The 26,300-nt window shown below is 34.8% G+C and overlaps 6 protein-coding genes across 7 annotated transcripts; 2 read left to right on the top strand and 4 right to left on the bottom strand.

Moving 5' to 3' along the window:
• Positions 1–1,816: 1,816 nt before the first annotated feature.
• LOC132176647 (beta-casein (DUF760)) lies at positions 1,817–6,451 on the bottom strand. 2 transcript variants are annotated; one of them, XM_059588911.2, is made up of 3 exons: positions 6,253–6,451; positions 4,297–4,571; positions 1,817–2,762 (listed from the first exon to the last, which is right to left on the bottom strand). In XM_059588911.2, exons 1-3 carry the CDS (start codon positions 6,355–6,357, stop codon positions 1,928–1,930), a joined length of 1,215 nt encoding a protein of 404 aa, XP_059444894.2. In that variant the 5' UTR covers positions 6,358–6,451; the 3' UTR covers positions 1,817–1,927. The 2 variants fall into 2 exon arrangements, with proteins under 2 accessions (XP_059444894.2, XP_059444895.2); XM_059588912.2 differs by having other exon boundaries at positions 1,817–2,747.
• An 808-nt stretch (positions 6,452–7,259) lies between these two features.
• Positions 7,260–7,820, bottom strand: LOC148586996 (uncharacterized). Its single transcript, XM_088514444.1, has one exon. The coding sequence runs from the start codon at positions 7,818–7,820 to the stop codon at positions 7,260–7,262; it is 561 nt and encodes a 186-aa protein (XP_088370570.1).
• A 5,279-nt stretch (positions 7,821–13,099) lies between these two features.
• LOC132176002 (Calcium-binding EF-hand family protein) lies at positions 13,100–14,843 on the top strand. Its single transcript, XM_059588103.2, has 2 exons — positions 13,100–13,940; positions 14,484–14,843. Exon 1 carries the CDS (start codon positions 13,421–13,423, stop codon positions 13,910–13,912), a length of 492 nt encoding a protein of 163 aa, XP_059444086.1. The 5' UTR covers positions 13,100–13,420; the 3' UTR covers positions 13,913–13,940; positions 14,484–14,843.
• A 228-nt stretch (positions 14,844–15,071) lies between these two features.
• On the bottom strand, positions 15,072–17,703 carry DPMS2 (dolichol phosphate-mannose biosynthesis regulatory protein-like protein). The gene is made up of 3 exons (XM_088514858.1): positions 17,541–17,703; positions 15,592–15,705; positions 15,072–15,459 (listed from the first exon to the last, which is right to left on the bottom strand). The coding sequence occupies exons 2-3, from the start codon at positions 15,679–15,681 to the stop codon at positions 15,307–15,309; spliced, it is 243 nt and encodes an 80-aa protein (XP_088370984.1). The 5' UTR covers positions 15,682–15,705; positions 17,541–17,703; the 3' UTR covers positions 15,072–15,306.
• An 878-nt stretch (positions 17,704–18,581) lies between these two features.
• On the bottom strand, positions 18,582–22,876 carry LOC132175298 (envelope glycoprotein). The gene is made up of 2 exons (XM_059587187.2): positions 22,597–22,876; positions 18,582–19,334 (listed from the first exon to the last, which is right to left on the bottom strand). Exons 1-2 carry the CDS (start codon positions 22,725–22,727, stop codon positions 18,869–18,871), a joined length of 597 nt encoding a protein of 198 aa, XP_059443170.2. The 5' UTR covers positions 22,728–22,876; the 3' UTR covers positions 18,582–18,868.
• A 1,306-nt stretch (positions 22,877–24,182) lies between these two features.
• On the top strand, positions 24,183–25,166 carry LOC132176090 (golgin family A protein). The gene has a single exon (XM_059588214.2). The coding sequence runs from the start codon at positions 24,296–24,298 to the stop codon at positions 25,076–25,078; it is 783 nt and encodes a 260-aa protein (XP_059444197.2). The 5' UTR covers positions 24,183–24,295; the 3' UTR covers positions 25,079–25,166.
• The last annotated feature ends 1,134 nt before the right edge of the window (positions 25,167–26,300 follow it).

Below are 26,300 nucleotides of genomic sequence, written 5' to 3'. Positions count from 1 at the left end.
GTGATGCAATAAGTTCCAATATTGCGTCATTTATACTCAATTAATTGTTTATCAATTATAAACGTCTCTATTTCAAATGAAATGAAAATGATTTATTTTATAGATTTAGCGATATATATGTTGTTATATATATATATATATATATATATATATATATATTACCACGCCAATGCAAATTTTATTTTGTTATGCATTCACGTTATCGCTTGCAGATCACTTATATTTACAAATATGTCTATGAGGGTATTTTTTGTTTTTTGTTTGAAAAAATGTTTTTAACTTGACCTAAAAATAAATAAATAAAAATAGTTTTCTATAAAAAGAAATATTTTATGTTTTAAATAGAAAAAAATAAAAAGATAAAAAATAAAAGAACAAAAAAGATCAAATAAAAAAATAAAAAAATAAAAAAATCGTTAACAACAATTAATAATCTTAATTTGGAAAAATTACATAGACCCATGTTTTACGCGTTTGTGGCATGCGTGCAATCTAAAGAGGCATGAGACAAAGCTCCCTCTTAATGAGTATGATTACTCATTAAGAAAAGGTTTAACAGCCAGCATCTTAGGGGGATGGCATGGCATCTTTTCTTTGGAAGAAGCTACCCAAAAGCAACTCTTTTTTCTTTTTTTTTTTCTTTTTCTTTTTCTTTTTTCTGGGTTGGAAAGTGAAAGTTGCAGAAGAATAACCCTAAATAATATAAGAATAAAAAAAATAAAAATAAAAAATGATAATCCACCACATAAGTTATACATGTAAGCATTTAGCCGGAGAAGTTTGGAATTTAGATGTGTTAATTAATTATCATGCTACCCAAGTCAATATAGTAGTATCTTTTAGACAAGCCTCCACAGTGACCCTTTTCTTGGCTTGCGGGCCAAGATTCTTTTGGATCATGCTTTGACCCATTTCTAGATTTAGGGTTGTTGTACGAGGTTCCACTTTTGTTGTTTTTTGGTTAATGTTACAGCCCTATGATGCTTAGAATAAGAAGTCTATCTTTCTTTCTATCTACCTCTTGAGTAGATTGGATTTGTATTTTAGTTGGGTCTTTCAATAATTATAGTAGAAGTCGTTTGTCAATTGTAGTTAAGAGTCTTGTGTTTATTTTACATTAGTATATTTTCATAAGTCTATTTAAATCAACCTCTTGAATAAATTTAATGGAGAGAAGGAGGATCAAATTTCCTTTAAAAACCTAGTCGAACTTATTCCACTACGGATTTAACATTTAAGTTTGTAACAGAAATTTGGTCAAAGTAAATGATGAGACGAAGCAGGGATCCATCATATTAGAGTACGGCTACTCTTCACACCGGACCGGCCGAAGTGGCACGTTAAAGACAAAGAGTTGAGAAAATGAGATTTTGTACAAGATAACAGTTTTCTGTTTCTGGTGTAGTGACAACATGGAGGGATCCTCCCTATTCATGAAAATCTGGTATTTCAGGAATTAAACTCCAGCAAGCTTTTTGGCTTGCCATTAAGTTGTCTGAACAAAAGTAGATACGTCCACTGGAGGGTTAGCTGTAAGCATCTTTCCCGAGTCCAAAACTTATCCTAGGCTTCTCTCTTTGTACAACAATGGAATCTCTTCCACAAAACACAACTAATTTCAAATCATAGTCCTTTTTTTCTATTTCTCTGTTTACATTTTTACAGACTTCCTCTATAAGCCATTAGGGCTAAGATTTTTACTTGTTAGGTAAGGAAAGCCGTATGCATCTCTTAAAAAACAAAATACCTGACTATTGTATGTACCGAAAGAGAAATGTTACACATACTGTCACTCCTACACTTTTGGCTTTTAAAATTACCACTAAATCCACTCTTACTCATACTATAAACCCATTACACCATTCTCGACACATTACAGACTGTACAGCCTCAGTGAGTATCAACAGATATGAATGCTACTGTTTTTTTAGCTTTTAACAAAGTGGTATTTGGATTCAACATAGCTTTCTGCATCCCATAGGAATGATCCAAATGCAACTGCCTCCAAGACTAACATTGTCAATCCACTGAAAGTAATTGCAAGTATTTCATCACTAGACGTGTCGATTGAACCGTCATTGGCGATCCTGATGTCAGGCCTGCCAAACAGGGCCTGTGTCTGCTTTTCAATCAAGGAAATAGCTTCTTTGGATCTTATAGTAGCATATCTCTGAAGAGTCTCTGCGTCCAAGTACATAACGTAGGATCTCAGTCGGTATGATTTGCCTTCATCAGTATCCATGAAACTTCCCCCATCACTCTCTCCACCATCATTGGGAAATACCCGGATCAAGGAATCTGGATCCCAGAGCTGTTTTGGCCGAGTAGGATCTTCAAAACTTACCTGCTCTGGTCTTAAACCAACAGGAAGAGTTTTCATGGTTCTTTCGAGTTGAAATCGTTCATCAACTCTTTTAAGAAAATATCCATACATTATTGAAGCAGCATATAGCTTTCCAAGTTTGATTTTGCTGATCTGAACAATTGTATCAAGAGGGCCCACGAGTCGCTCCCCTAGTACAAGAGATATGTGGCTCTGTATCATCTCGATTGCTTCTGGAGAATGAACAGATTCTAGTTTCTGCTCTTGGTTCGGCCAAAAATCCACACGGCCAGTAGGATCTGAGGTTGCTGATATCTTTGGGATCATCAAAATGTTATTGTCCACAAATTTCTGTACAATTAAGCAGTATATTATTTCTTCCAGTGTCTTACGCCTTTCCTTGTCTCTGACTTCAGCAATTCTCCTAAAATATGTAGCTCTAGTTTAAATTGGTTACTTTATATTACCAGCAATTGAACAATTTAGCAGGTAAATGTTGAAATGATAAAAATAAAATAAAATAAATAGATACATGGATGAAAGCCAATACATCTGCAAAAGATATTGTTTATTATGGAATACCATTATTAGCATTTATAGTGGTACACTTAGGGTAAGTAATTCTCTAGGTATTTATTTGGTTATACGCATCACTTACAGAACAAATAATTAGATTAAAAAGGAAAAATTAGAAAGCAGCTTAGGGGCCATGAAGCAATCAGGCGCCGGTGGCTGACTCAAGTGCCCCACGAACTGTGCAAAATGGTCAGCTTTTTGGGAAATTTCCAACAGAACAATTTCAACGAAATCTTTCAATCTTTCAATTTCTTAGGATAGAGAAATAATCAAGGTTATCCAGGGCGGTGGCTACATTCAGTTTGCCACATAGGAACTCGAAAAAGTGCATGTTCTGAGTGTGAGCATGTTTATAATCTCTAATATCGAAAGCTAAATTCTCCAAGGGTCCCTGTAGAACTTATTGCACTATTGTGTCAAAAATTTATTCCAACCCAAGATCAAATAAAATAAACCCATTTCCTTGGTACTTTTGAGGCCCTAGAAAAATTTTGATGTTCTGCTTTATAACCCAGCAGAGTAACCATCATGTCAAATCTGTAACCTTTCAAAATCGAATATACAAACATTATGAATGATGATCAAAGCTGGGGAAGTGTTGTAAGAATAAGCTGTACTAATAAAATCTCTCAAAATTTTCAATTGAGGGACGCCATTAAAGTCAATAATGACCATGACCCAAAGAGAATATAGTACATCCCTAATGATGATGACCTAAAATTTTTAGAGTCAATCCTCAAGATCCTTTCATATTCTAGCTTATTGGTTTTCCTCAAATGGTTACTTCTAATCAAGTATTTGACACTACAGATATTAGCATCACAATCAAACACACGCATATATATATATATATAAGTTTGCCATACCACTACCAAGGAACCTGCAATACATTATCCATAATGCTAGTCTATCAATTTTTTTTTTTTTTTTTGATAAGTAATGAATAATGCTAGTCTATCAATTACTGAAGAAAGCATCAGAATCTCTCAGAATATTAGGAGACACCAATTAACTCCATAATGGCTGACATATAAAGAGTTTACTTCATTGACCAGTAGCAGAGCCAGATTTACAAGATTAGTGGGGCCAAAATAATGGTGAAAATAAAATGTAACCAAAAATAGGGGTGAGATAAAAGAAATCAGTGAAGCAGTCTGCCACTTGCACATGAAGTGGCTAATACTACAAACTATAGCATCACCTCTTCTATTAATGCCTACCTATTTTCTAGGACTTTTTGAAGTCTGGCATTTAATTTGAAATCAAAGCCCCAGTCTAACATTAGAATTACATTCTTCTTCTGAAATCAAAAGGCTTACTTATTTACTTTAAAATCAAAGCCAAAAGGAGATCACAAAATAACAATAAATATTAGGACCAGAGACCACAGTACTTACTTGTAAAGGAGATCTTGAGATGAAGCAGTTTCTTCACTCTGGGAATCTTTATGAGTTTGAAGGCTCTCGAGTTGCTGATCAACAGCTGCAGGCAGTAGATGAGGATGGGTTTGCAAAATTTGCGCCAAAAGCTGACCAACTGGGGATTCAAATTCAAGAGGAGCAACTGGAACAAAATTATCGCTTGAATCCCCTGAGGCTTTCACAGTGAAGCCTCTTTCTCGACATTTGTGCAGTCCAGTCCCAAGCTTGGGAATGCAAAATGAAGGACAATTCTGGAAAATAGTGCATTATGTTTGAGACAGAGAAAGAACAGGAGGAGAAGAAGAATGTCAAATATCAAGCATCTTGTATCTATTCCGCAATTCATGACGCATGGATCTTCAAGCACTACAGTAGGGAATTTGACATTAAAGTTATGGACCTTAGTTTTATGATTTTTACTACCAAACATAGTAAGAGTATGGTCTAAAATGTATAGATTTGCCTCACTTCTCTTGCTATTTTCTCTAACCCTCAATCTGCTAGTCTAGAAAATGAACATGTGTTAATCTGAAGAGGATTTATGCTTTTGCCTCTGTAAAATCACAATTTCACCTCAGTTAAGTCACATAAATGTTTGTATCTTTAGATAGGTAGGCAGGCCACATAGTTTTATTAGGCTTAATTACAAGGAATCTTTTTGTTCCCAGGCCTCTAAAATCAAAAGCACATAAGAGATGAATATCATCTTTTCTTTTCTTTCCAGACATGATCTCAGCAACAAAACAATGAATTGTCACTATGTAAAGTACGATTCATACCGCTCAGTGAAAGTATTCAACTAAATGCCATTATGTACAAGTTGCAATGTTCTTAACAGGATTTCAGAACTCATAATTAATATCTCCATATTTGTGTTTCTCCCTATATAAATCTTAAAAATCATGATCTCAGTTAAAAAGGAACTAACAAATATACTATTAAGTCAACCTTCAGGGCCAACCAGTAGATACATATAGTTGAATCAACAAATGTAGTCAATAGACATCACTTCTTGAAAGTGTCTAGTCCAAGTAACTTCATTTCCTTGATGGTTACCTTTCAATTTCTCCTCTATTGTTTTTTTTTTTTAATTATTTAGTTAATCAAGCACCTAAAATTAGCTTTAGTGAAGTATGCCTCTCTACAATTTGACATCTATATAAGCGTCATTATCTAGTGTTGGACCTATATAGGTAGAGTCTTGGTGTGACTTGGATACGGTTCTACCCTTCAGTAATCTGTATGTAATGGCCACTCCCAAGACTCAAACCTTGCACATTTGAGCTTGGCAACCCAAGACCAACGGTAAAATGGAAACCCAAAATAATTAGTCAATCATATATACCAAAAGTTGAATTTACGTAATAGAAAATGATAAGGATTATCCATCAACACAATATGCTGCATCACAACAAGACCATACAGAAACCGTAGTGTCCAAGATAAACAATCATTCCTCAACAGCAACTGACAAGATAATCTCAATCTGTAACAGTTCATTATTTACACAAGTGCTTTCACCAAATTACGGCAAGGCAGCAAACACATTCCCAAAAAAAAAATAAAAAAAAAAAAAAGCTCCTCAAAACAAATGGGGCTAAAGGAAAAAACCCAGAGAGCAAATCAATCACATGTGTAAAGGTTTCATTTTCCTCGCCTTCAGGCAAAAGGAGAAAAAAAAGGTTAAAAATTTTCATATTTCTTCCTTTTCCTGGCATTTCTCAGCAACCAAACAAACCACAACCCTCATTTCAAAAGCGCATCAGTCATAGTTTCCTCCACTCCCAAAATACAGAAACTTAAAAATCAAAAAGGAAATTACGATTCTTTCACTTTCCCAAGTATTCTGAGAAACCAAGCGCAGCATAAGAGATTGATAGTACACAAACAAACACGTATAAAGAGCCGCAAGAAAACGATTAAGTAGCATACTCTGGGGAATCCAGCAGAAAGAAATTGCCTGAATTTTGGGGACCTGAAACTACCGGTCGACGGAATTACCACCAACAAGTCGTTGATTGCTCCTGAAATCTGCATTCCTGAGGGCTAGGGTTCTAAAACTCACTCTCTGTGAGAGAAAGCTCTGGTGGTTAAAACAGTTGGGTCTTGTACTTTTGAGATATTTCAGTGCTCTGTTTCTTTCTTGTACTCTTCTTTTATATATATATATATATATATATATTTCTTTATATATATATTTCTTTCTTGTACTCTTCTTTCATATATATATATATATATATATTTCTTTCTATATATTTCTTTATATATATATTTCTTTCTTGTACTCTTCTTTCATATATATATATATATATATATATATATATATATATTTCTTTCTATATATTTCTTTATATATATATTTCTTTCTTGTACTCTTCTTTCATATATATATATATATATATATATATATATATATGTGTGTGTGTGTAATAAAGTAATGTCACCGTCTCCAATTCTCATCGTATTCTATGAAAAAATTGATCTACCTAATAAAATCGACCGTAGCTAAAATTAAAAAATAATAATAAAATACATTAGGATAGATCACTAGCAGCAGCTTTCAACCATTTTTCTTTAATTTAGGAAATAAAACTACTTTTTGATTCCCTATTAAAAAAAAAAAAAAAAATTCACAATAAATTCTTTTATTTTTCTCAAAGAGAGGAGAGATAATTGTTAGTACATGTAAATGAGAGATGAGATAGAATCAATTTTTTATAATTTAATAATGCATTGAACATTTACAGTGTTTCCCAATACTGTAGATGCCCTTTGATGTTGATTATATTTAAGACTTCTGATATTGGTATTTTTTTAGATTTTTCCTAAACATAAGGAATGGAATGGGCTATAGGGAGTTTGCTGTTTTTTATTTTATTTTTTTGAACAAAGATTTGAGGTTTTATTAATAATCAATCATAAAGTGGAATAGGACCCCATCATACAATCAAAGAAAGAGCTAACTGCTCCTTCAACACAATGTCACTAATACAATTTGGAGTTTGATTCCGCCAAATTCTATCACCAACATCAAGTGTGGCTGCTTTTGCCACCCTGTGGGCAGTCTCATTGGCTTCTCCGTGAACATAAACGGAAGCCCACCAGGAGAAAGTCTGTAAAAGGTGCCTAGTGTCTTCCACCAAGTGTCCAAACCGGCTCCACGTGCACGTTGGGGCATTAATAGCGTCAACAATTTGCTTAGCATCTCCTTCCAATATCGCTTGATTCAGCCCCAATTCCTTCAGAAACCAGACAGAATGGAAAGCACCAAGAGCATCACCAGTTGTTGCTTCCAAAGAACCCAGTCGGGTTTTGCTCAAGGCTGCTACAACATGCCCTCTCTCGTTCCGGATCACTACTCCAATTCCCACTTTGTCCCAATCTCTGTTAATGGTGATGTCCCAATTAGCCTTGACTCTGCCACTTGCCAGGGCTTGCCAGGATTTTCCACGGTCGATCGGGTTGGCCTTCATATTTTGTTGAGTCCGGTCCTGCTGCATCTAAAATTCCGTTATATTCTCCATTGACTTCCGCTAAATCTCATCTGGACCAGTAAACCGCCCCTCATGGAGCTAGGTATTCCGTCTGAACCATAACTACCGAGCCAAGGTCACAAACAACTCATACTCACCCGCGTCACATTTAATGAACAATTGCTCCGCTAATTGCATAAAACTATTGCCCTCCTGTGCCCATTTTTGGAATACCCGTTTGCTATTTCCCCAAACATCTGAAGCTGCAGGACACCCCCAGAGTGCATGCAGCACTGTTTCCAGTTCCCTTTCGCAAATTGGGCATAGCGGATCTGACACCACTTTCCGCTTAAGGAGGTTATCCCTAGTAGGCAGTAGGTTGTGACAGGCTCTCCAGATAAAATTCCTAACAGCATTTGGGACAGATAATTTCCAGATTTCCTTCCATATAAAGCTCTCTTCTGCCGGGTTGGAACTCTCTGGATTCTTGCGTTTCTCCATTTCATTTGCGAGGTGGTAGGCACTTTTGACCGAGAAAGTGCCCAAATTCGTTCCCCTCCAAATTCGAACATCTGGCTGGTTCAAATGACTAATTGCTATGGAATTAATTGCCGTCACCTCCTCTTTTGAGAAAATTCTTGAGAGCAAAGTTTGATTCCACCCGGCAATGTCTGAGTCAATGAGGTCACACACCATACTTCCCGGTTCTAGCACCGTTGTGGGGGAATGAGGCTTGTAAGTAGATGGGCATGGGATCCATTTATCCCCCCAAATCTTGACCGATTGCCCATTACCAATGCGCCAAATCATTCCTTCCTCGACGATCTCCTTAGCCCCATGGATGCTTCGCCAAGCAAAAGAGGGTTTCTAGGTCAACTTTGCATCCAAAATTGAGGATTGTGGGTAGTACTTTGCCTTGATTACTCTTGCCGTGAAAGTGTCCAGGGCTTGTAATAACCGCCAATATTGTTTAGCTAGGAGAGCCTTATTAAAATTCACCAAGTCGCGAAAGCCCAATCCCCCACGGTCCTTTGACATCCCCATTCTATTCCATTTCATCCAATGAATACTACGTTCTTTCCCTTGGGAGTTTGCTGTTAGTGTTCTTAAAAAGATGAAAATTGTTAAAGTTGTTTTAGCTAAGAAGGAATTTCTTGGCAAAAAAAAAAAAGTTAAAGAAATAATTTAAAATATTTAGTTCCTAATATATCCATGTGTTACATTAATTCGCCACCAGAAAAGAAGCAGGATCTTGCTTCTTATTCTGACCTATTTTCGCTACATAATTAACGGTAGGAAATCAGAGGTTCCTATGCCTCCAAACACTAGGTTTGAGAATTAATTTTGCATGCTTCATTGCACCTTAAACATGGGTTTAAATAGAACTACAATTTAGGTCAAATCCCTCTAAAATTTGTAAAAGTAATACTACCTAGACTAGGAAAATAAAAGAGAATATCCTTACTTGACTTACACGGTAGTGGAGAAAGTTTCCTTATTAGGATAGGACTAAGTCTTCTTATTAAGATATGACTAAAATGCTACTATTAACCTATAGTGGAGTACACCTCTTTATTGGAATAGGACTACAATACTAGGCTCGTAACACATTATTGCATATACTTTCACCTTTGACTTTAATGTTATAATCATGCAGTCCCTAGTGAAGCATTCGGGAGGACTAAATTTGTCGTCGTCCGTTGATCTCCGCCACCCAAGCACCTCTCCACTAGCCTTCCCGTCCCAGATCCACAACGAACCTCTACACCGGCGTATGGACCCCACAATCCGCCCTCTCCACTAGCTCATGAGGTACACGCGTCACCCCCTTCAGTAATGTCTTGTTTCAGCTTTTCCCTCTAAGAGCCTATCCCTACCTCCTACCTCAATAAAAGAACGACTCTTTTTTTAGAGTCGTCGCAGATCATGTTTTTTTGTCCAATGATAGGAGAAAAGTGATCTTCATCGATTGTCTCATCGCAATCACGATAGTAAACTCTTTTTTCAGCTATCCAATCATCGGACAACCTAACGTACTTATACCACCTTCAAGATAGCTCTCTCATCGACCTTTTGGTCCAAGAACTATGGGATCAGATCTATTTAGATCAATTTCTTGTTTTATTTGTAGAGTATGTTTGGCATTGTAATTTTGTAGACCAAAAGTATAATTTTAAACCAAATCGTAAAAAATATATCATTTAGGAGTACGTTTTTAAAAAATTACGATTTCAAAAGTAGAAAAATATTCACTTTTAAATCGCACAATACTAAAAACTAAACTGCAATTTTAAAGTTCAAATTGAGACTTTACAAAATAATTAACTGTGTTTTTCAAAATTGCATTATCAAATCGCACATTTTGAAATCGCAAACTCAAATGAACTATGAATCTTAATTTCATGTAGTGTAGTGACTATTATGGGGGGTGTTTGTCAGGATCCCTCACTCCCTTCTTTTGTAGTTTTATTTTAAAGCAGTAATAGATACTATACTTTTATCTTACAATTGTCCAACAATGTTGATATGGTACTCCAAATCGATCATTAGACATTTTTCTTATTTAATAATAATTAATCCAAGAGTTAGAAATGTTAGGTCAGTCTTATTGGACAAATATTATATATAATTATAATATCTAGCATTTTTCTTTATTTTATATTAATGTAATGGTTATAAAATAAAAAAATAAAAAAAAATAAAAACTTTTTACAATAGATTTCTTGTAATTTTCTTTACACCACCTAAACCACATCATTTTTCAATACCCTCATCTCATTCTTGTGTTCCCATCATTGGACAAAATTTTTTTTAAAAAAAAAACTATGTTGAATCTATAAATTTTTTAAATAAAATTATCAAAAATAAACGCATAACAATTTTATAAATTGAGTTGAAAAATAGTTTCCGACATCTGCAAGAAATCTTTGTCCCCATCATTTGCTTTATAATCAAATAAGATGATTTAATTAACCACCCACCGTCCTCAGTCAATGCTCTACCTTTCTGTTTTAATTATTTTATTTTTCTTAGACACGTAATTAGCTAATATTCCCTTACACCACCCGCAATTCCACCAAAGCAACACATGTATGTACTGGATTTTTTTATTTTTTTTTTGAGCTTAGGTGCTATAAATTTTTTTTTTTTTTTAAATTCCGATATCTAAATTTTTCTTTTTCTTATGAAAAAATTAAAATTAAGGTGAAATTACATTTTACCCCATGAACTATAACGTCTTTGCATTTTTCCCCCATCAACTATCAATTGTGACACCTCACCTCCATGAACTACAATTTTGTGCTTAAAACTTCCATTACGTCAGTCAAAGGCTCATTTCGTCAGTCAAAGGCATTAACTCAGACGGTTTACTTGTCACTTTGTCCCCATGAATTACAATTTATTATCACTTTGCTCCCATGAACTACAACGCATTGTTACTTTACCCACATGAATTACAACGCATTGTCACTTTGATCGACTGAATTAACGCTTTTAACTGACGAAATGAAGGTTTTTGGTACAAAATGGTAGTTCATGGGGGTCGGGTGTCACAGTTGATAGTTTATGGGGGTAAAGTGAAAATGTATTGTAGTTTATGGGGGCAAAAGGTAGTTTCCCCTAAATTTAAACAATTAACAATATGATGAAAAAAAAATGGGGAAACTTCACTGAAGACCCCTGAATTTTCATCCGATTTGATAAACTTTCCCTAAACTTTAAAATCTCTCAATTTAGTCTCCTAAACTTTCAATTGCTCTCAATTTGAACCTCTCCGTCAGATTTTAAACGTTACATGACGTTTATACCCTTGACTTTTGTATAAAATTTCAATTTTCAAAATATTTTTTTTATTTAAAAAAAAAATCAGGGATATTTTGGTATTTTTTTGTATTTTTAACGGTTAAAATTGACAGAGGGGTCTAAATTAAGAGCAATTGAAAGTTTATGGGACTAAATTAAGAGATTTTGAAGTTTATGGGGGTATTTCAAAACAGATGGAAGTTTGGGGGTAAAAAAAAAAAAAAAAAAAAGGAAGGATAAAAAAATGTTCTAAAATTATTTTTACAATACCTAATTAAGGCACGGAATAACATTTGAAAATCACGTGGTAACATTTTTCTAAATATAGAAAATAAAAATCTATCGTATTCCATAGGCACGGAATTCCCGCCTATTGATTGATCCAATGATTAATCTTCCAAATATTAATCATCAATCACGTCCACGTCATCCATCCTTTTCCTTTTCCTTGTCGGTGATCATCCTTTAATCAAAGGCTGATCATTAGGTTATCAGATAAATTTAAGGAAGCACCCCCAATTAAATTTCTCTTTTAAGTTTTTAGGATATTATAACTTCTAAGATTAGGTGAAATCGGGCTATTTTTGTACCGAATTGTACCGAGTTCTTACATTCATGTTGTAAAAAAGTTTTAAGTTAAAGAGAAATGAGCTTCACATTATCTTGCTAAAAGATTTGTTAATTTTTAATATTTATCTTCATAGAAGTTTTCGAGCACACTTTTTAAAAAGAGGTCTCAAAATGATAGGGAGCTTATTTATTGACAATTAATTATCAAAAAAGAATAATTAAGAGAAATGTTACGGGTATCAATGATTAAGCTCAACATCATCTTGGTATCTATCTCTTTGTAAAAAATTTGATACCCTTAGCATTTGAGAAAGATAAATGTTAAGGGTCAATATTTTCTCTATATTTTGCACATTACATCTTACAAATCAACAATTAGATTTGTAGACTTATGTGGATTCTATATAAGTCAATGGTGGACCTTACAAATTTAATGGTTGATCTATTGAATTTATAGAAGAATATGAGCAAAATATTGAAAGAACAAGCTTTTTGTAAAGAAAAATCATTCCGGCTACTTTAGTAACATACCACATTTTCAATCAATAGCATTTTTTAAGCTGTTCGATGCAAGTAACAGTCTAAATTCACATCATTTTAGAAAACACAATAAAGAAGAAGCTTGTTTAGAAGAAAATTATTTTTAAATACGTAAGTAACATGCCACATTTTTCAATAGATAACATTTTTTAAGCCGTTCGTTAAGAAACGGTCTAAATTCACATCATTTAATTTTAAAATATACAATAAAGAAAGCTTTTTGAAAAGAAAATCATTTTTGACTACGCTGGTAACATGCCACATTTTTAATAAATAGTATTTTTCAAGCCGTTTGATGCCAGGAACGGCCTAAATTCACATTATTTTAGAATATACAATTTATAAGGAATCCTGATCCATAATTTAGTGGGGTTGCTAGTGGTTAAGGAAACTCCATCAAAAGAGGAGGAAGAAGAACGATATACAAGTAAAGTAGATCTCGGATCTTTCAAACCCTCATCATCTCTTCAGGTACGCAAAGACAAAAAGAAAAATTGATCTATCGATCTCTCCCCCCTCGAAAAAATCATATATATAGGTATATATATATAAGAAAATGCAACGTTAAAAGAGTTGGGGTTCGGTGATTCCTAGGAATCCATGCAGAGAAGACAAAAGGGTGTGTCTATGTCGTTGTTCCAGTCTTATTATAGATCTGGATATTCGAACAAAAACAAAAGTGATATAATAATCTAGACGTTTTTGCTGTTGACATGAGCAATCAGAAACGGGTCGAGTTAGACGACGATCAAATCGCCGAGCTGCGAGAAATCTTCCGTTCTTTTGATCGGAACAATGACGGGAGCCTCACGCAGCTGGAGCTAGGATCGCTCTTACGATCACTTGGCCTGAAACCAAGCCCGGAGCAGCTCGAGACGTTGACCCAAAAGGCCGATAAGAACAGCAACGGTTTGGTCGAGTTTTCGGAGTTCGTGGCGCTTGTGGCGCCAGAGCTTCTTCCGGCGAAGTCTCCTTATACGGAGGAGCAGCTAAGGCAGCTGTTTGGAATATTTGATAGAGATGGAAATGGGTTTATCACGGCGGCTGAGTTGGCGCACTCTATGGCGAAGTTGGGGCACGCGCTTACGGCGGAGGAGCTTACGGGGATGATAAAGGAGGCGGATACGGACGGAGATGGAAGAATTAATTTTCACGAGTTCTCTCAGGCGATAAACTCCGCTGCATTTGATAATTCATGGGCTTGATTTAATGAAACAATGGGATTTGTTTTTGGTATGCCTTTAATTTCTTTGATCTCTTATATATATATATTTGTTCTTGGCATATATATGATCATTTTGTGTTCACTTTGGAGTCTTTCTATTCAAACAAAGATCTGCTAGTTGTGAAAATCTCGAGGAAATTAATTAATTAATTAATTAAATTAATGGATGAGGATCTTGAAAAAATCAATGTTTCAGTAATCAAATTGAAATCATATATATATGTAGGAGACTATGAAGGAGCTTTGCATCTCTTTATTTGAATGCAAATGATCTTTATCTTCGACTTGATCAAGTTCTTATGATAATTTTATTTATAATTTTTGGTTTTTGGGCAATGGGTGTTTCGGTCATAGGCATATATAGTTGTATCTTGGCAAGATCCAGCTTGCATGTGCTTTGTTCCAAATTTTCTTCTTTTTTTTTTTTTTATTATTATTCTTCTTCAATATTATGATTTTTCAAAGATGAAAATTACTATCGTCAGGCACATGCAGTTCATTGTGAAACAGACTCTGCAGCAAATTTATTATGTGCTTTTTGTTTCTTGCAGGTTAGACAAATTTCCACGCCAGCAGATTGATGAACAATTCAAACATGCCACAAAGCTACAATTTTTTGATTATGCAGGGGCTGATTAATTTCTTTCATGAACCATATTCTGCCTGATAATCTTCAATCTCCCCCATTTCTTGGAAAAAGAAAAATCTTAGATATGTGAGCCTTTTGTTTTGATTGGTTGATTAGTCTTGTGCCCTTTGGTTTTTAAAATATTGCCCATTTTCCAATATTGGTGTTGGGAATTTCTTCCTTTTGTTGAATCAAACATACTGGACAACTACTGATAAGTAGGACTGAGGTGATCAAATGGCTTTGCTGTGTATATAAAAAGCACAATGGTTGGAACATTTATCTGGTGAAATTGATTTACATTTCATGAATTATGTCAATGTATCTTCTTTTTTTCAAATTGTCTCTGAAGAACAATGGTTGAATATCCCATTAATTAACTTGTTGCTAACAGACATTTTCTTCTAAAAGAAAGAAAGAAAGAAAGAAAAGTATCCATGCCATTAATCTTGTAAGTATGCATTCTATGATGTGTGCTGTGCTGAGAACCATCGACAAGTTATGACCAAAATAAAGTAAATTAAGTATTTCATTTATAATATTCCAAAATAAGTTTCTTCCAATAGTATTATAAATGAGACAGATACACAAAATCTGCAAACTGCAGCAAATCCAAAACAAAGACACACATCTAGATAAGAAAAGGTGAAGGAAAAAAAAGGGAAAGAAACAAGAAAAATAAGTAAAAATTCTAGGTAATTTTCAAAGAACCAAAAAAAAAAAAAAAGAAGACTAAGCTAATTCCATTAAGCCTTCTTCTTTTTGGATTTAAGCATGACAGATCCAATAAATACGCATAAGAAACAAAGAAGCACAACACCAGCGAATACGGGAATTAGTATGGCGTATTCTTGCGGCAGGAAATACTTGTGAATGAAGTGATCACCGTCTACAAATGGCTGAAAGATCACAAGATATGAGTACACAGCATTAATAGGTAGTCACATGGTACACTATGCCTTTTAATATCATTATCATTTTTAATTTTTGTGTAAAAGTAAGAGATCAAATTAAATTGAAGGTAAACTGACCAGAATGATGACCCAGAAAGTATAATACGTGAATATGGATAAGCTGATCAAAGATAAAAGAAACCCAACTGCCTTGTCTGCTAATTCCATTCTGATGTTCTTGGCTTTAACTGCCTGTAATGCAAGTACAAAGAAGAGAAATCAGCAATTTTATAGGTAGTAGCAGACACTTTGATCAAATATTAACAAGTGAATAGAAGCAAAAACAACAGAACCCTCAGGGTTCAGTGGAATCAGAGCCTTGGAACTCGATATTAGTCCCTTTGTACATAAATGAGCTTGAAATTGAATTTTCATCCTATGCAGCACAAAGAAATTTCACTGCAAAATAATATCTGAATTCCAAAGCACAAACGAAAGCTTATAGTTTCAATTCTAAGCAAATACATGATGCTCCAACTATTAAACTATTAAGTCAAGGCAAAACGAGGAGGGAACCTCCCAGCCAAAAAATAATGCCTAGCACATCCAGAAGTAAACCAAATTTGGGTGACACTCAATATATACAATGTGAGGAGAAAAAAAAAGTTGCAAAGCAAAGCAAGTTCCATAAAGAGGAGAACAATTGTTGAGGGTAACTTATTACTCACTGATGATATGCCAAAAACCATTTTGAGGCCTTTTAACTTTCCAAAGTATGCAAGCATCTAGTTCAAAGCCGTGATCTCTTGGGATAACTGATACCCTGATCCATCATTCTAACGCCATGACAACAAAAGCCAGCTCTTTCACTCTTTTTAACATGAATTCTTTCCATTACCATTTTACAGGCTTTGAAAACACTCACACACACACACACACAAAAGATAAAATATATCCTTTAAGAAAGAGTTTTGACCTGACAAAGCACCCCTCTTCATGAAGGTTCAGATAATTAAGACACAAAAGAATAGATGTACACAAACAAATTGACCAAAATAATATCTACAATGAAAATACTGTGTTCTTTCTACAGCATTCCACAATTATCAATACCATTGTTATGTTCACAGTTAAAAGCAATCTGCACTCAGGATGTCTTTCCTATTCCAACCAAAGGGACATATTCCAAAAGAGAAATGCCATATACCACACTAATATCCCACAAATATCCTACTATGCAGACGTGACAGGGAGTAATAGCCCTTGGATCAATCCTTGTTAAGAAAAAAATATGCAATAGCTTCTAGACCCTAGCACATTAACATGGTAAGATATTTGTGAGATATTGGTGTGGTATATAGCATTACTCATTCTAAAAGTAGTCAACACCGAATTCAATTTGTATGAGAACATTTCAACTAGCGAAGCGTACCCCTATTCAACCTACTCTAAAATTTACTAGATAAGCTATTAGTCTTTGATCATAGTCATGTTAATTTTGTGATATTCATCCTTTTTCAACAAACCACTAAATTCTTCAGCTTTCAAATTCATACAGACCAATTTACACTTATATTCTCCAAATTCTAACAATAACACCCTAAAGTCTTAAAAGCAATTGAGATGAACTGTCAAAAAATCAATTATTCTCACCAGAGACCAGTTTCCAAAGAACAAAATCCGCGAAATCGCCATAGTAAAATTAAAGACATCACCGTAGAACACACAATAACCTTAGGTCCTTCATTATAAACAAATTTACCAGTGCAAATCAAAAGGTCAGTAAAATTTTTACTTCTACTACAAAGACGAATTACTTAAGACTATCACTTGGCCCAAAAAGGGTTTAAAACTGTCATTTTGAAAGGCATGGAACTTAGATTCCTATGCAATATTAGCTTCAAGAAAGAGACAGACCCAATTTCACTTGCATTAATAAACAACACAGGAGGATCGCAGAAAACCCAGTACTAAGAATTCAATTTCCTAGAGTTTACAGCGATAAAAATCCGCATATAATTCAAAAAGAACAAAACTTTACAATTCAAAAATATCATTTTATGCAAATCAATGAAGTTGTAGATTACCTATTAGGCCGGTACGGAGAAAGTTGATGGAAATGCTTTTCTGTTTCTTTTACCAGAGGAATTGGTTTCTCGCTACGATCAGGAGAGGTGGGTTTGAAGAATTGAATATGGACTCGGTTTTCCTTTACGCATTTTCAGAACGACTGCTCGTATTTGGGTTTTCTAAAATCAACCCGAGAGTTTTCTAAAATCAACCCGAGAGTATCGGGTTTGGGCATGGGATTGGACTTTAAACAAAATAGACCAACATTTATTTGGGTTAATTTAATTTTTGGAAAAAAAATATATATATCATCTTTGGATTTTAATATAAATGTGAATTTAGTTTCACATTGCATTTATGACAAATAAAAAAATAAAAAAAAATGTAAAGTCCACTTAACCCTCTCAAACTACCACTTTAATAACAATCTATCACTCAAACCGTCAATTACGACAATTTACCCATCAAACTATCAAAATAATGACAATGTACATCTCAATGGTAGCAAAATGACGAAATTACTATTATATAATTTTCAATAAGACAAAAATACCCTTAAAAATTAAAAAAAAAATTAAATTTTAGTATTTTTGTTTTTATTTTAGTAAGGGTATCATTTTGTTAAAATTGGGAGTATAGTGTCATTGTTTTGGTAGTTTTGAGGGTAAATTGTCGCAATTGATAGTTTGGGGGGTAAATTATCATTGGGGTGGTAGTTTAAGGGGGTTAAGTAAACTTTACCAAAAAATAAAACATTCTCTTAAAGCATGGATTGAATTTTCAAAGCATTTTTCATATCTTTTTGCAAATAATTTAGTTCTTTATATTGAAATGAAAATTATTAAAAACTTTAATTCAGATTTGAAACTTGATGGTTTTAGTTTTTAAAAAAATAGTATGTTTATTTTGTATTTTTGTTTCGCGCCTACATATTACCTTACATTTATGAAGTTTGAGAAGTTCGCCTCTTGAAAGAAAAGATAAAAAAAAAAAAAAAAAAAATTCCGACTCCGCCACCCAACAATGATAACTAATTAGGAAACAAAATTCATCAGACAATGTCACAATAACAAGCCTTCTCTTATTATGAATAACAACTCATCTCCGATCTCGATTAACAGCAAGTTCTTAGAAAAAAAAAAAAGGTCAAAGGAATATACAAAATCCAAGGAAAAAAAATATATATATAAAATCTTCGTGAGGCAACGAACCATAAAAATGTTCTAGCCGTCAGTTTCCCATATAACATTGTGTCTTTTCAATCACCAACTCAGAAACCACCTCTTCCATTGTTGAATTTCAAAAGTCTTCCTTCTCCTGAGAAACACCAAAAGGGCTTTCACTGTTAGTTTTGTAGCATCCACAGCATTATGTCCTTCCGGAGACCTCCCTCCAACCAACCTCTTGTAGAATCTGATTTCAACATTTCAGGGCTAGAGAAGTGCCTATACTGGGTCATAGTCCCAGCAGGCTTTGGTGGCCGCATCATCATCGAAATGGTTGGAAAAGGCTTAGGCCAAATATTTCTTGACGCAGTAAACAGATGCCTAGAAGAATTCTGATTTTTGGATATTTGGGTTTCCCCAGGAGGTTTCAGATTGGAGGAGTTGCTTATCTGCTTTGTCATGCTCAACCCTGAGCTACCACTATTGGGGGGTTTTCCAGGAGGGGAACCTCGAATATGAGCTGATGGTTTCATTCGGTCAAGCCACCGCAGAATCCAGTTACCAAGATTCCGACCAACTTCTATATCCCTCTCTTGAATGGTCCGGTGAACCTTGAGTGCTACATCAAATACAGCTCGTGTTCGTCTGCGAAAGCAGGGAAATAAAAGAAAAAAAATTGGTTAAGTATAAAACAAAAATCCTGATTGCCATTACCAGTGAAACAAATATTTACTTTTCAAAAATAAAATAATGCAAACAGCAGTAGTCCAAACCTAGTAACAAAGGCATAGAATACTTGAACACTTATGCCAGTACGAATTGGCCAATGGCCATCATATTTCAAGGTTCTCAGAGAGAGCTTTAGGTTAGTGACTCCCTGGATATCCAAAAATTACTCACCCTGACAATTTTTTGTGCAGTGGAATTAATATAGATGGTATCATGATTTTATCAGCATACCACCATCATGCTCGTGATTCCCAAAAAAAAAGTACTTAAATACTTTTCCAGAAGACAACGGAAAAATATCTCTCCCTAATGAAGGCAATTATAATGGAGATAGCTTTCTAATATAAATCATAGCATGAAAGAGATTGATGAAGGTAAGGTACATTTAAACTCAAGGACTTGTCATCTGAGCAACCCCAGAAAGTAAACTCTTACTTACTGCCAAAAATAAATATCCAACAACAGAGAAAACTCATCTTAGGACAAGATCAATGAATAGTCCGGGCATATGAGATTGATGTAGGACAAAGGGCTTTGTATTACAAACTGATGAAGGACAGCAACAACAGGGTGAGTCTATGGCTAATTGGTAGCAAGGTTTAAAGAAGGATTGTGGCTTTTGAAGGTCTAAAGTATGGTGGAAAGGTAATCTAGCATCTACAGCTCCAGTTGACTTAGGAAATATTGAATATTGATCACTTTGAAATGGCTGGGAAATATGATTTAAATGGCAGGTTGGGTCACAAGATTTTTGTGACGGGAGTTTTAATACTGTTGAAGGGCTAGGGTTACAGTTTTTCATGGTGCAGTAGGGTTGGTAACAATAGTAATATGGACTTTTAAGGAAAATTGGGGGTTTGAAGATGGATAGGTGATTTGGCGTTCTGATTTTAGGGATCTTTGGCTTTGAAAGGGTATAAGAAAAAGAAGATAACCTAGTTATTACACTTAGTTTTCATAAGCATCGTCCCTAAGGTTTCTTCAACATCGCACATCAAAAAAGGATTGAGTCACAAACCATAACTGCTGCAAAATTCTCATAAATTTGTTATCCCTTCAATTGAAAGCATTACCTCATATATCTAAGGAAAACTAAACCAAACCCTAAAAGGACTTGGGCTGTATGAGCTTTGACTAATAAGCCCAAGCTATAGCTAACAATTAGAAACCTAGAATAAAAAAACTCAACAAGATAAGAAACCCATAATATAACCCAATATACCAAAAACTACAGCCCATTTCAGAAATATAAAAATCACACAAATATCCTTAAAACAAAACCATATCCTTACTGCCTTCATTAGAGATCCAACGAGCAACAGAATTGGTAAGTCAAGTCACTAATGCAAAGACAGAGCTATAAACAAGGATGAGTGATTGTGATTTTCCAAAATTTGTAGCTCCACAAGAGAACACTTGAGATAATTCGCATAGATAGAGGTATTAGAACGATGGAATTTTATTAAAAGTGTCTATGCCTTCACATCTTGCAGCAGTGATTGGTGTAATAGGGTTTTCCCAAAACAGATTCCCAAATTTGAGTCTGACCTGATGCTTTTGATAACTTAAAAACAGACTTTGTACGAGACCAATAAATATGTCCTTAATCTTCCATTGAATGGTTTATCACCAAATTACAGGCATAACTTAAGGTCACTGCCAGTCTTGGGACATAGATAAACCTAATTGCAATTTCTCTATAAGCAATCATATGCTATCTTTTCTGCTCGTAGATCCACGATTTCTATTTCTCAATTTTGGATGTACAAGTGGATCAACCAGTCTAATATTGATTCTTGATTAGGTGACACATTTTTTAAATGAGCTGTCCATGTTGAATGGGAGATTTATTCACAATTTTGAGCAACTAACTTTATTCCAAGTGTTTTTCCAGTCTTAAAGGATGGAGTTATTGTGATAGGAGTAGCTGTACTAAGGAATGGAGGCCTGGGGCTTTCTACAGATAGAAACTTGTGGCTTTTATCACTAAAAATCCAAATGACATCAAGTTTCTGTGTACTGGTAATATTACTTGAATACATTTAGAAATGTAATAATGGTGATGATAAGAGATAAATATAAATGGTGAAATGGTGGAAGACAAGTTTATTCTTTACCACAACAACAAAACCTAACAGGGAACAAGGAAGCTGCCTGCAAACGTTCACTTCTATTCAGGAAAAAGTTGATAAAGTGCTCAGCTAAAAGTCTTCCCCATGTAAAAATATCTAGAGAGAAATGCAATTTGATACTTCCATTCAGCAATCCTTGCACAAAGTTCATTCTTCTGTATGCAACTAAAAGACCAAGGGCACATCTGACCAAAGAAACTCTAAAAGGTTGTTTGATTGCAGGCCATACACACCCATTACCTCACACAAGAACAATTTTCGAAGAAATTATAGTAAGATAATACCAAAGACGTCCATGCCTTTGTTGGTTAGACCAACCCAACTGGCAATTTCCAATCAAATTAGTGCTTCACTATCATATAGAGTTAACAGAGGAAATTCTGATATCTTCAAAAAAGCATATACTATGAGACCCCAGTGATGTCACATTCTTATGGTCTGCGTTGCTTACAAAGTTAACCCAGTCCAGACAGTCCAGACGGTCCATCCAGATCATGGCAAAGTCAACTGAAAGAACGCCCTTGGCTTAGTTCTTTATCCAAATGTCAAGGCGTGAAGATATAGATATGGCTAAATATCAATCGAACAACTAATTCAGATGCAAGATCACCAAAAAGAAAGTAATAGAAAAAACATTTGCACCAGCCTAAGCAACAAAAATTTGCATAATTAATAGTAACATCATGTGGAACATTAAATTTTCAGAAAGAACAAGTTCCTTTAATGGTGTATCCTGGAGGATCAAAGTAGAAATCTTGTAAAGTTTCTTAATCAGCAAAGGAGCTCTCAGATTCTGCCTACACTTCAGTCTAGCTTCTGTTTATACAACTAATAAGAACAACCCACCAAACTCACCTGTATTCATTGCATAATAATTTATTCTGCTCCATGATAAAATAGTATATTTCAACACCCCCAAGTACAAATTTTTACAAAGCGAACCATAAACTTCAAGAACAACAGACATAATAATCAAACACCCAACACCCCAAACAACGATCAAAACCCACCCAACAACAAAAAGAACACAGAAATGAAAATACTACCTGTGAAGAAAGTGGCGGATCTTGGGGTGCTTGGGGCTTACGACCTTGCGCTGAATCCTCAGAGCGAGCCTGAACGTGCGCTTCAGCCCCAAGAAATACGCAGTCCCCAACGTTATCTCCCACAGCACCATTCCTCTCTTTCTAAAACTCTCTCTCTGTCTCTCTCTCTCGCTGTGATTCTTTCTGTGTCTTTTGAATGTCTTCACTATTTATTCCATCTTTTCGTTTCGCGCAAGTTATAAATGGATTCCGGTGGGAGCCGCCAGAAATTTCGATCTCGCTGACATTTTTTTGGTCTATCTAGCAGGCGACACCGATCCCAGGCCACATCGTGACCGTTGCTTTTTCGTTTGTGCTTCATCTGAACCGTTGGCTCTTTTGACCGGGCTTTTGGGGTCCAATTCGGGTTTGGTTTATTGACAGGCCCAAAAGTTAGTTCATTTTATTTGAAGATGAGTTTAGGGAAGTTGAAGAATATGCTGAGGCAAATTCGGATAGGAGGAATTTTATTGCAGAAGATCCCTAAGATACATTCAATTGCAACAAGTTTTTTACTCATGTCACTTTCAAGTTATTAAATGTGACCATGATTTTATATCATATATAAAGTAAATATGTTTGAGAGCACATCAAAATATTAAGAGATTAATTTTTCGGAAAAATATCAAATAATCTCTTATAAATTCACTGTTGAATCGGTGAGACCCACATGCAGTCCTAATATTCAATGACATATTTGTTCATTTTTTTTATACGAAAATAGACAAGATGAAAATCAATAACAAAAATGACAAAAAATTACTTCGAGTGCTAGTAAAAATATTATAAATTGACATGATAATTTACGTGTAAGTTATTATATCAACTATTAAATAATTAAAAAATTAAATTTGTGTCAAATTTTATTACTTAAAATTTTTTTTATTCAATTAGTCGTCACTCATAGAGGCTATCACTATGTATATATAATTCCATTTAAGTATTTAAATAAACCGGTTTGTTCGACAACCCATTCGGTTTAACTCGACCTAAACTCGAGCTTAATACTATACAAATCTGTTCATTATTTTAGAAAATTGCTCGATTAGGAAATAATAGATACTTGACTCGCTTGAGAAAACTCAATAGGAGCTCATGAGCTCAGCTCGTTTAAAACTCAACCAGCTCGTCTGCTCGACTTGTTAGATCGTTCATATATCGTGTGTGTATATATATATATATATTACAAAAAATTAGTTATATATATTAGTAATTAAGTAATATATGTTATATAAGTTACTTAATATTTATGTGTATATATTAGTTAACATATCATCTAGTTGGTTCATAAACTAACATATTATCTAATTACTTAATATTTAATAGCCTAGCTCGAGCTTGAGTTGGACTCGGCTTGAATAACATTCTCAATGAGCTTGAGCTCGCCCAAATTTTTAACGACTCAGTTTTGAACACACGTTTTATAACTCGGCTCAAACTCAAACTCGGCTCGAATAAATATTTTCGTAAATAAATCAGTCTTAAAATCCTTAAAGCTTGACTCGCCTCTAGTCGAGTACCCGCCCTAATCCCATTGTTTGTGCCGTTTCATTTGAGTCCTTTATTCACCCTACCTCAATTTGTACCGTTATCACTTCTCCAAGGCCTAAAGCCTCTCTTCTCTCCTCTCATTGGAAAAATTGAGGCATCTCCAATCTCCATGACCCTCTTTCTCTCCCACGCTTTTCCTTCACATCATCTCACTCGTTCTTCTTCTCTCAGTCTCGTTAATTGCTCTTTCAAATCCAGAGCACCCACCAATGCAGAAATCCCAGCAAGAGACCGAGTCATAGACTTCGGAAAACACAAGGGAAAAATGTTGGGAACCCTCCCTTCAACCTACCTCAAATGGGTCTCCGACAACCTCCGAGCCCGCGACTTCGAGGGTTGGGCAAAGCTTGCCGACCAAGTCCTCCAAGACCCAGTTTACAAAGATCGGATCGAGTGGGAGTTTGCTGAGAATCTATTGAGCGGTAACAATAATATAATTACTTCTATGAGAAATGAGAGCGCAGTTTCAGAGCTGTTGGAAATAAGTGAAAGGTTTGGTTGGGATAACAGAGATAAGGTGGGTTGGAGCAGAGTGAGTTTTGAGCTTCTGGGTACCTCTAATGGCGGTAGAATTCCAAGAGTAAGCAAAAATGGTGGAAAGGATAGAGACTTGGGTGTGAATAAGAGGGAAAAGGTTGAGGATTTATCGAAAGGTGAAGAGAGGAGGAGGGAGAGAAGAGAGAGAGTGAAGATGAAGACAGAAGGGAAGAAGGAGAGCAAGGTAGGTGTTCGAGATAAGGTTTATGAGAAAAGTAGTGGAGGTGATGTGAGGAGAGTTCATGAAAGGGATGATAGAGGAAATAGTCAAGATGGGACGATGGAGATTTATAATCCATTTCCTGGACGTGAAGCTCTGTTGAAGAAGGTGCTCAACCATAAAAGATCCTTGTAATTCTTCCTTCTTCTTTTTTTTGTTTATTTTATATATATATGATTTATTGATTTAAGCACAACATTATGATTAAGGAAGAGGAAGCAATCCAGCATTTGTAGTTTGCCCATAAGCCTTCAACTGAGTAATGATAATTAGTATGATTGGGTACTTTGAGCCGAGAATTTTTGGTAAAAAAAAGCATTTCAACTAGAAAAAAAATGTGTTCCCAAGGGGTAGCTCAATCGGCTGTGAACCACGCCTCATGAAGCGGAGGTCATTAGTTCGAATCCCCCCTCCCCCTTTCCTTGTGTGGACATATCAAAAAAACTAGAAAAAAAGTTCTAGTGTTCCAATTTATAGTAGCCTGTGGAAAAGCTATTTTGCCAACTGTCTTCAGAAGCGGTTAGCAGTTAGTGTGGTTAGCGGTTAACGGTTAACGCACTTAGAGATTAGCTAACAGTTACTAACCGCCTATCATTTCACCCCTACCGTTTAGTTCTTAACAATACCATCTCCTCCTCCTCAGGTTCCTCATCATCGAGCTCCCTTGTCACTTGTTACTACTTTGTGCAGCCCAAATTGTTTATGGTCATTTTGGAATCATCAAGCCCCCTTGTCACTTGTTACTACCTTGTGTGGCCAGTTATTTGAACGGTAGAATATCCAGTTAGTTACAATAGAAGAGTATTTTTGTATTCTCAAAAAGTAAAAAGACAAAAATACATCTCTACTATAATGAACTGAATATTATAATATCTAGTTCATTTGAACCGGAGAGAATTTTGTTCTAAATTGTTTATGGTTCTTTTGAAATCATCAATGGAAAGTAATATGAACATTAATAATCGAAAGGTAGTGTGAACTAAAATTTTGGAAGAGGATTCTCTCCGGTTATAGACTTTACCATTTTAATTTTAAACGGCTGCCAAAAATATGCTCCTGGATTGGATATAACAATATTTAAAAAATTAAAAATTAAATTCAATCTCAAAAAATTTAAAAATTTATTACTAGCAATATAAAGTTGAATCTCAAATATATATATATATATATATATATATATATATATATATATAAAAGATCAAAAGAACACCAAATAAAGGATTAGGATCTATCCTCATTTTTTTTTTAAATATGGGATTCTTAAATTTTTAAATCTAAATCATTCATCACATTTAATGCTGGTTCAAATAAATATAGAATTTATGTGTTAATGAGTTTCACATATTAAAAATTACAG

This window comes from Corylus avellana, chromosome 3, assembly GCF_965113065.1.
Source record: "Corylus avellana chromosome 3, dhCorAvel1.hap1.2, whole genome shotgun sequence".
In the NCBI taxonomy this organism is placed as follows: domain Eukaryota; kingdom Viridiplantae; phylum Streptophyta; class Magnoliopsida; order Fagales; family Betulaceae; genus Corylus; species Corylus avellana.
The sequence above is the reverse complement of the archived record's forward strand: the minus strand, read 5'-3'. Positions and strand labels throughout refer to the sequence as shown.

Coding starts and splice junctions, on each gene's coding strand:
- LOC132176647 (XM_059588911.2), bottom strand. CDS start 6,357: ATGCAGATTTCAGGAGCAATCAACGACTTGTTGGTGGTAATTCCGTCG. Junction 4,572..6,252: donor TTTCTGCTGGATTCCCCAGA/GTATGCTACTTA, acceptor ACTATTTTCCAG/AATTGTCCTTCATTTTGCAT. Junction 2,763..4,296: donor TCTCAAGATCTCCTTTACAA/GTAAGTACTGTG, acceptor AATTTAAACTAG/AGCTACATATTTTAGGAGAA.
- LOC148586996 (XM_088514444.1), bottom strand. CDS start 7,820: ATGCAGCAGGACCGGACTCAACAAAATATGAAGGCCAACCCGATCGAC.
- LOC132176002 (XM_059588103.2), top strand. CDS start 13,421: ATGAGCAATCAGAAACGGGTCGAGTTAGACGACGATCAAATCGCCGAG.
- DPMS2 (XM_088514858.1), bottom strand. CDS start 15,681: ATGGAATTAGCAGACAAGGCAGTTGGGTTTCTTTTATCTTTGATCAGC. Junction 15,460..15,591: donor CTTTCTGGGTCATCATTCTG/GTCAGTTTACCT, acceptor GTGATCTTTCAG/CCATTTGTAGACGGTGATCA.
- LOC132175298 (XM_059587187.2), bottom strand. CDS start 22,727: ATGGTGCTGTGGGAGATAACGTTGGGGACTGCGTATTTCTTGGGGCTG. Junction 19,335..22,596: donor ATCCGCCACTTTCTTCACAG/GTAGTATTTTCA, acceptor CTGCTTTCGCAG/ACGAACACGAGCTGTATTTG.
- LOC132176090 (XM_059588214.2), top strand. CDS start 24,296: ATGACCCTCTTTCTCTCCCACGCTTTTCCTTCACATCATCTCACTCGT.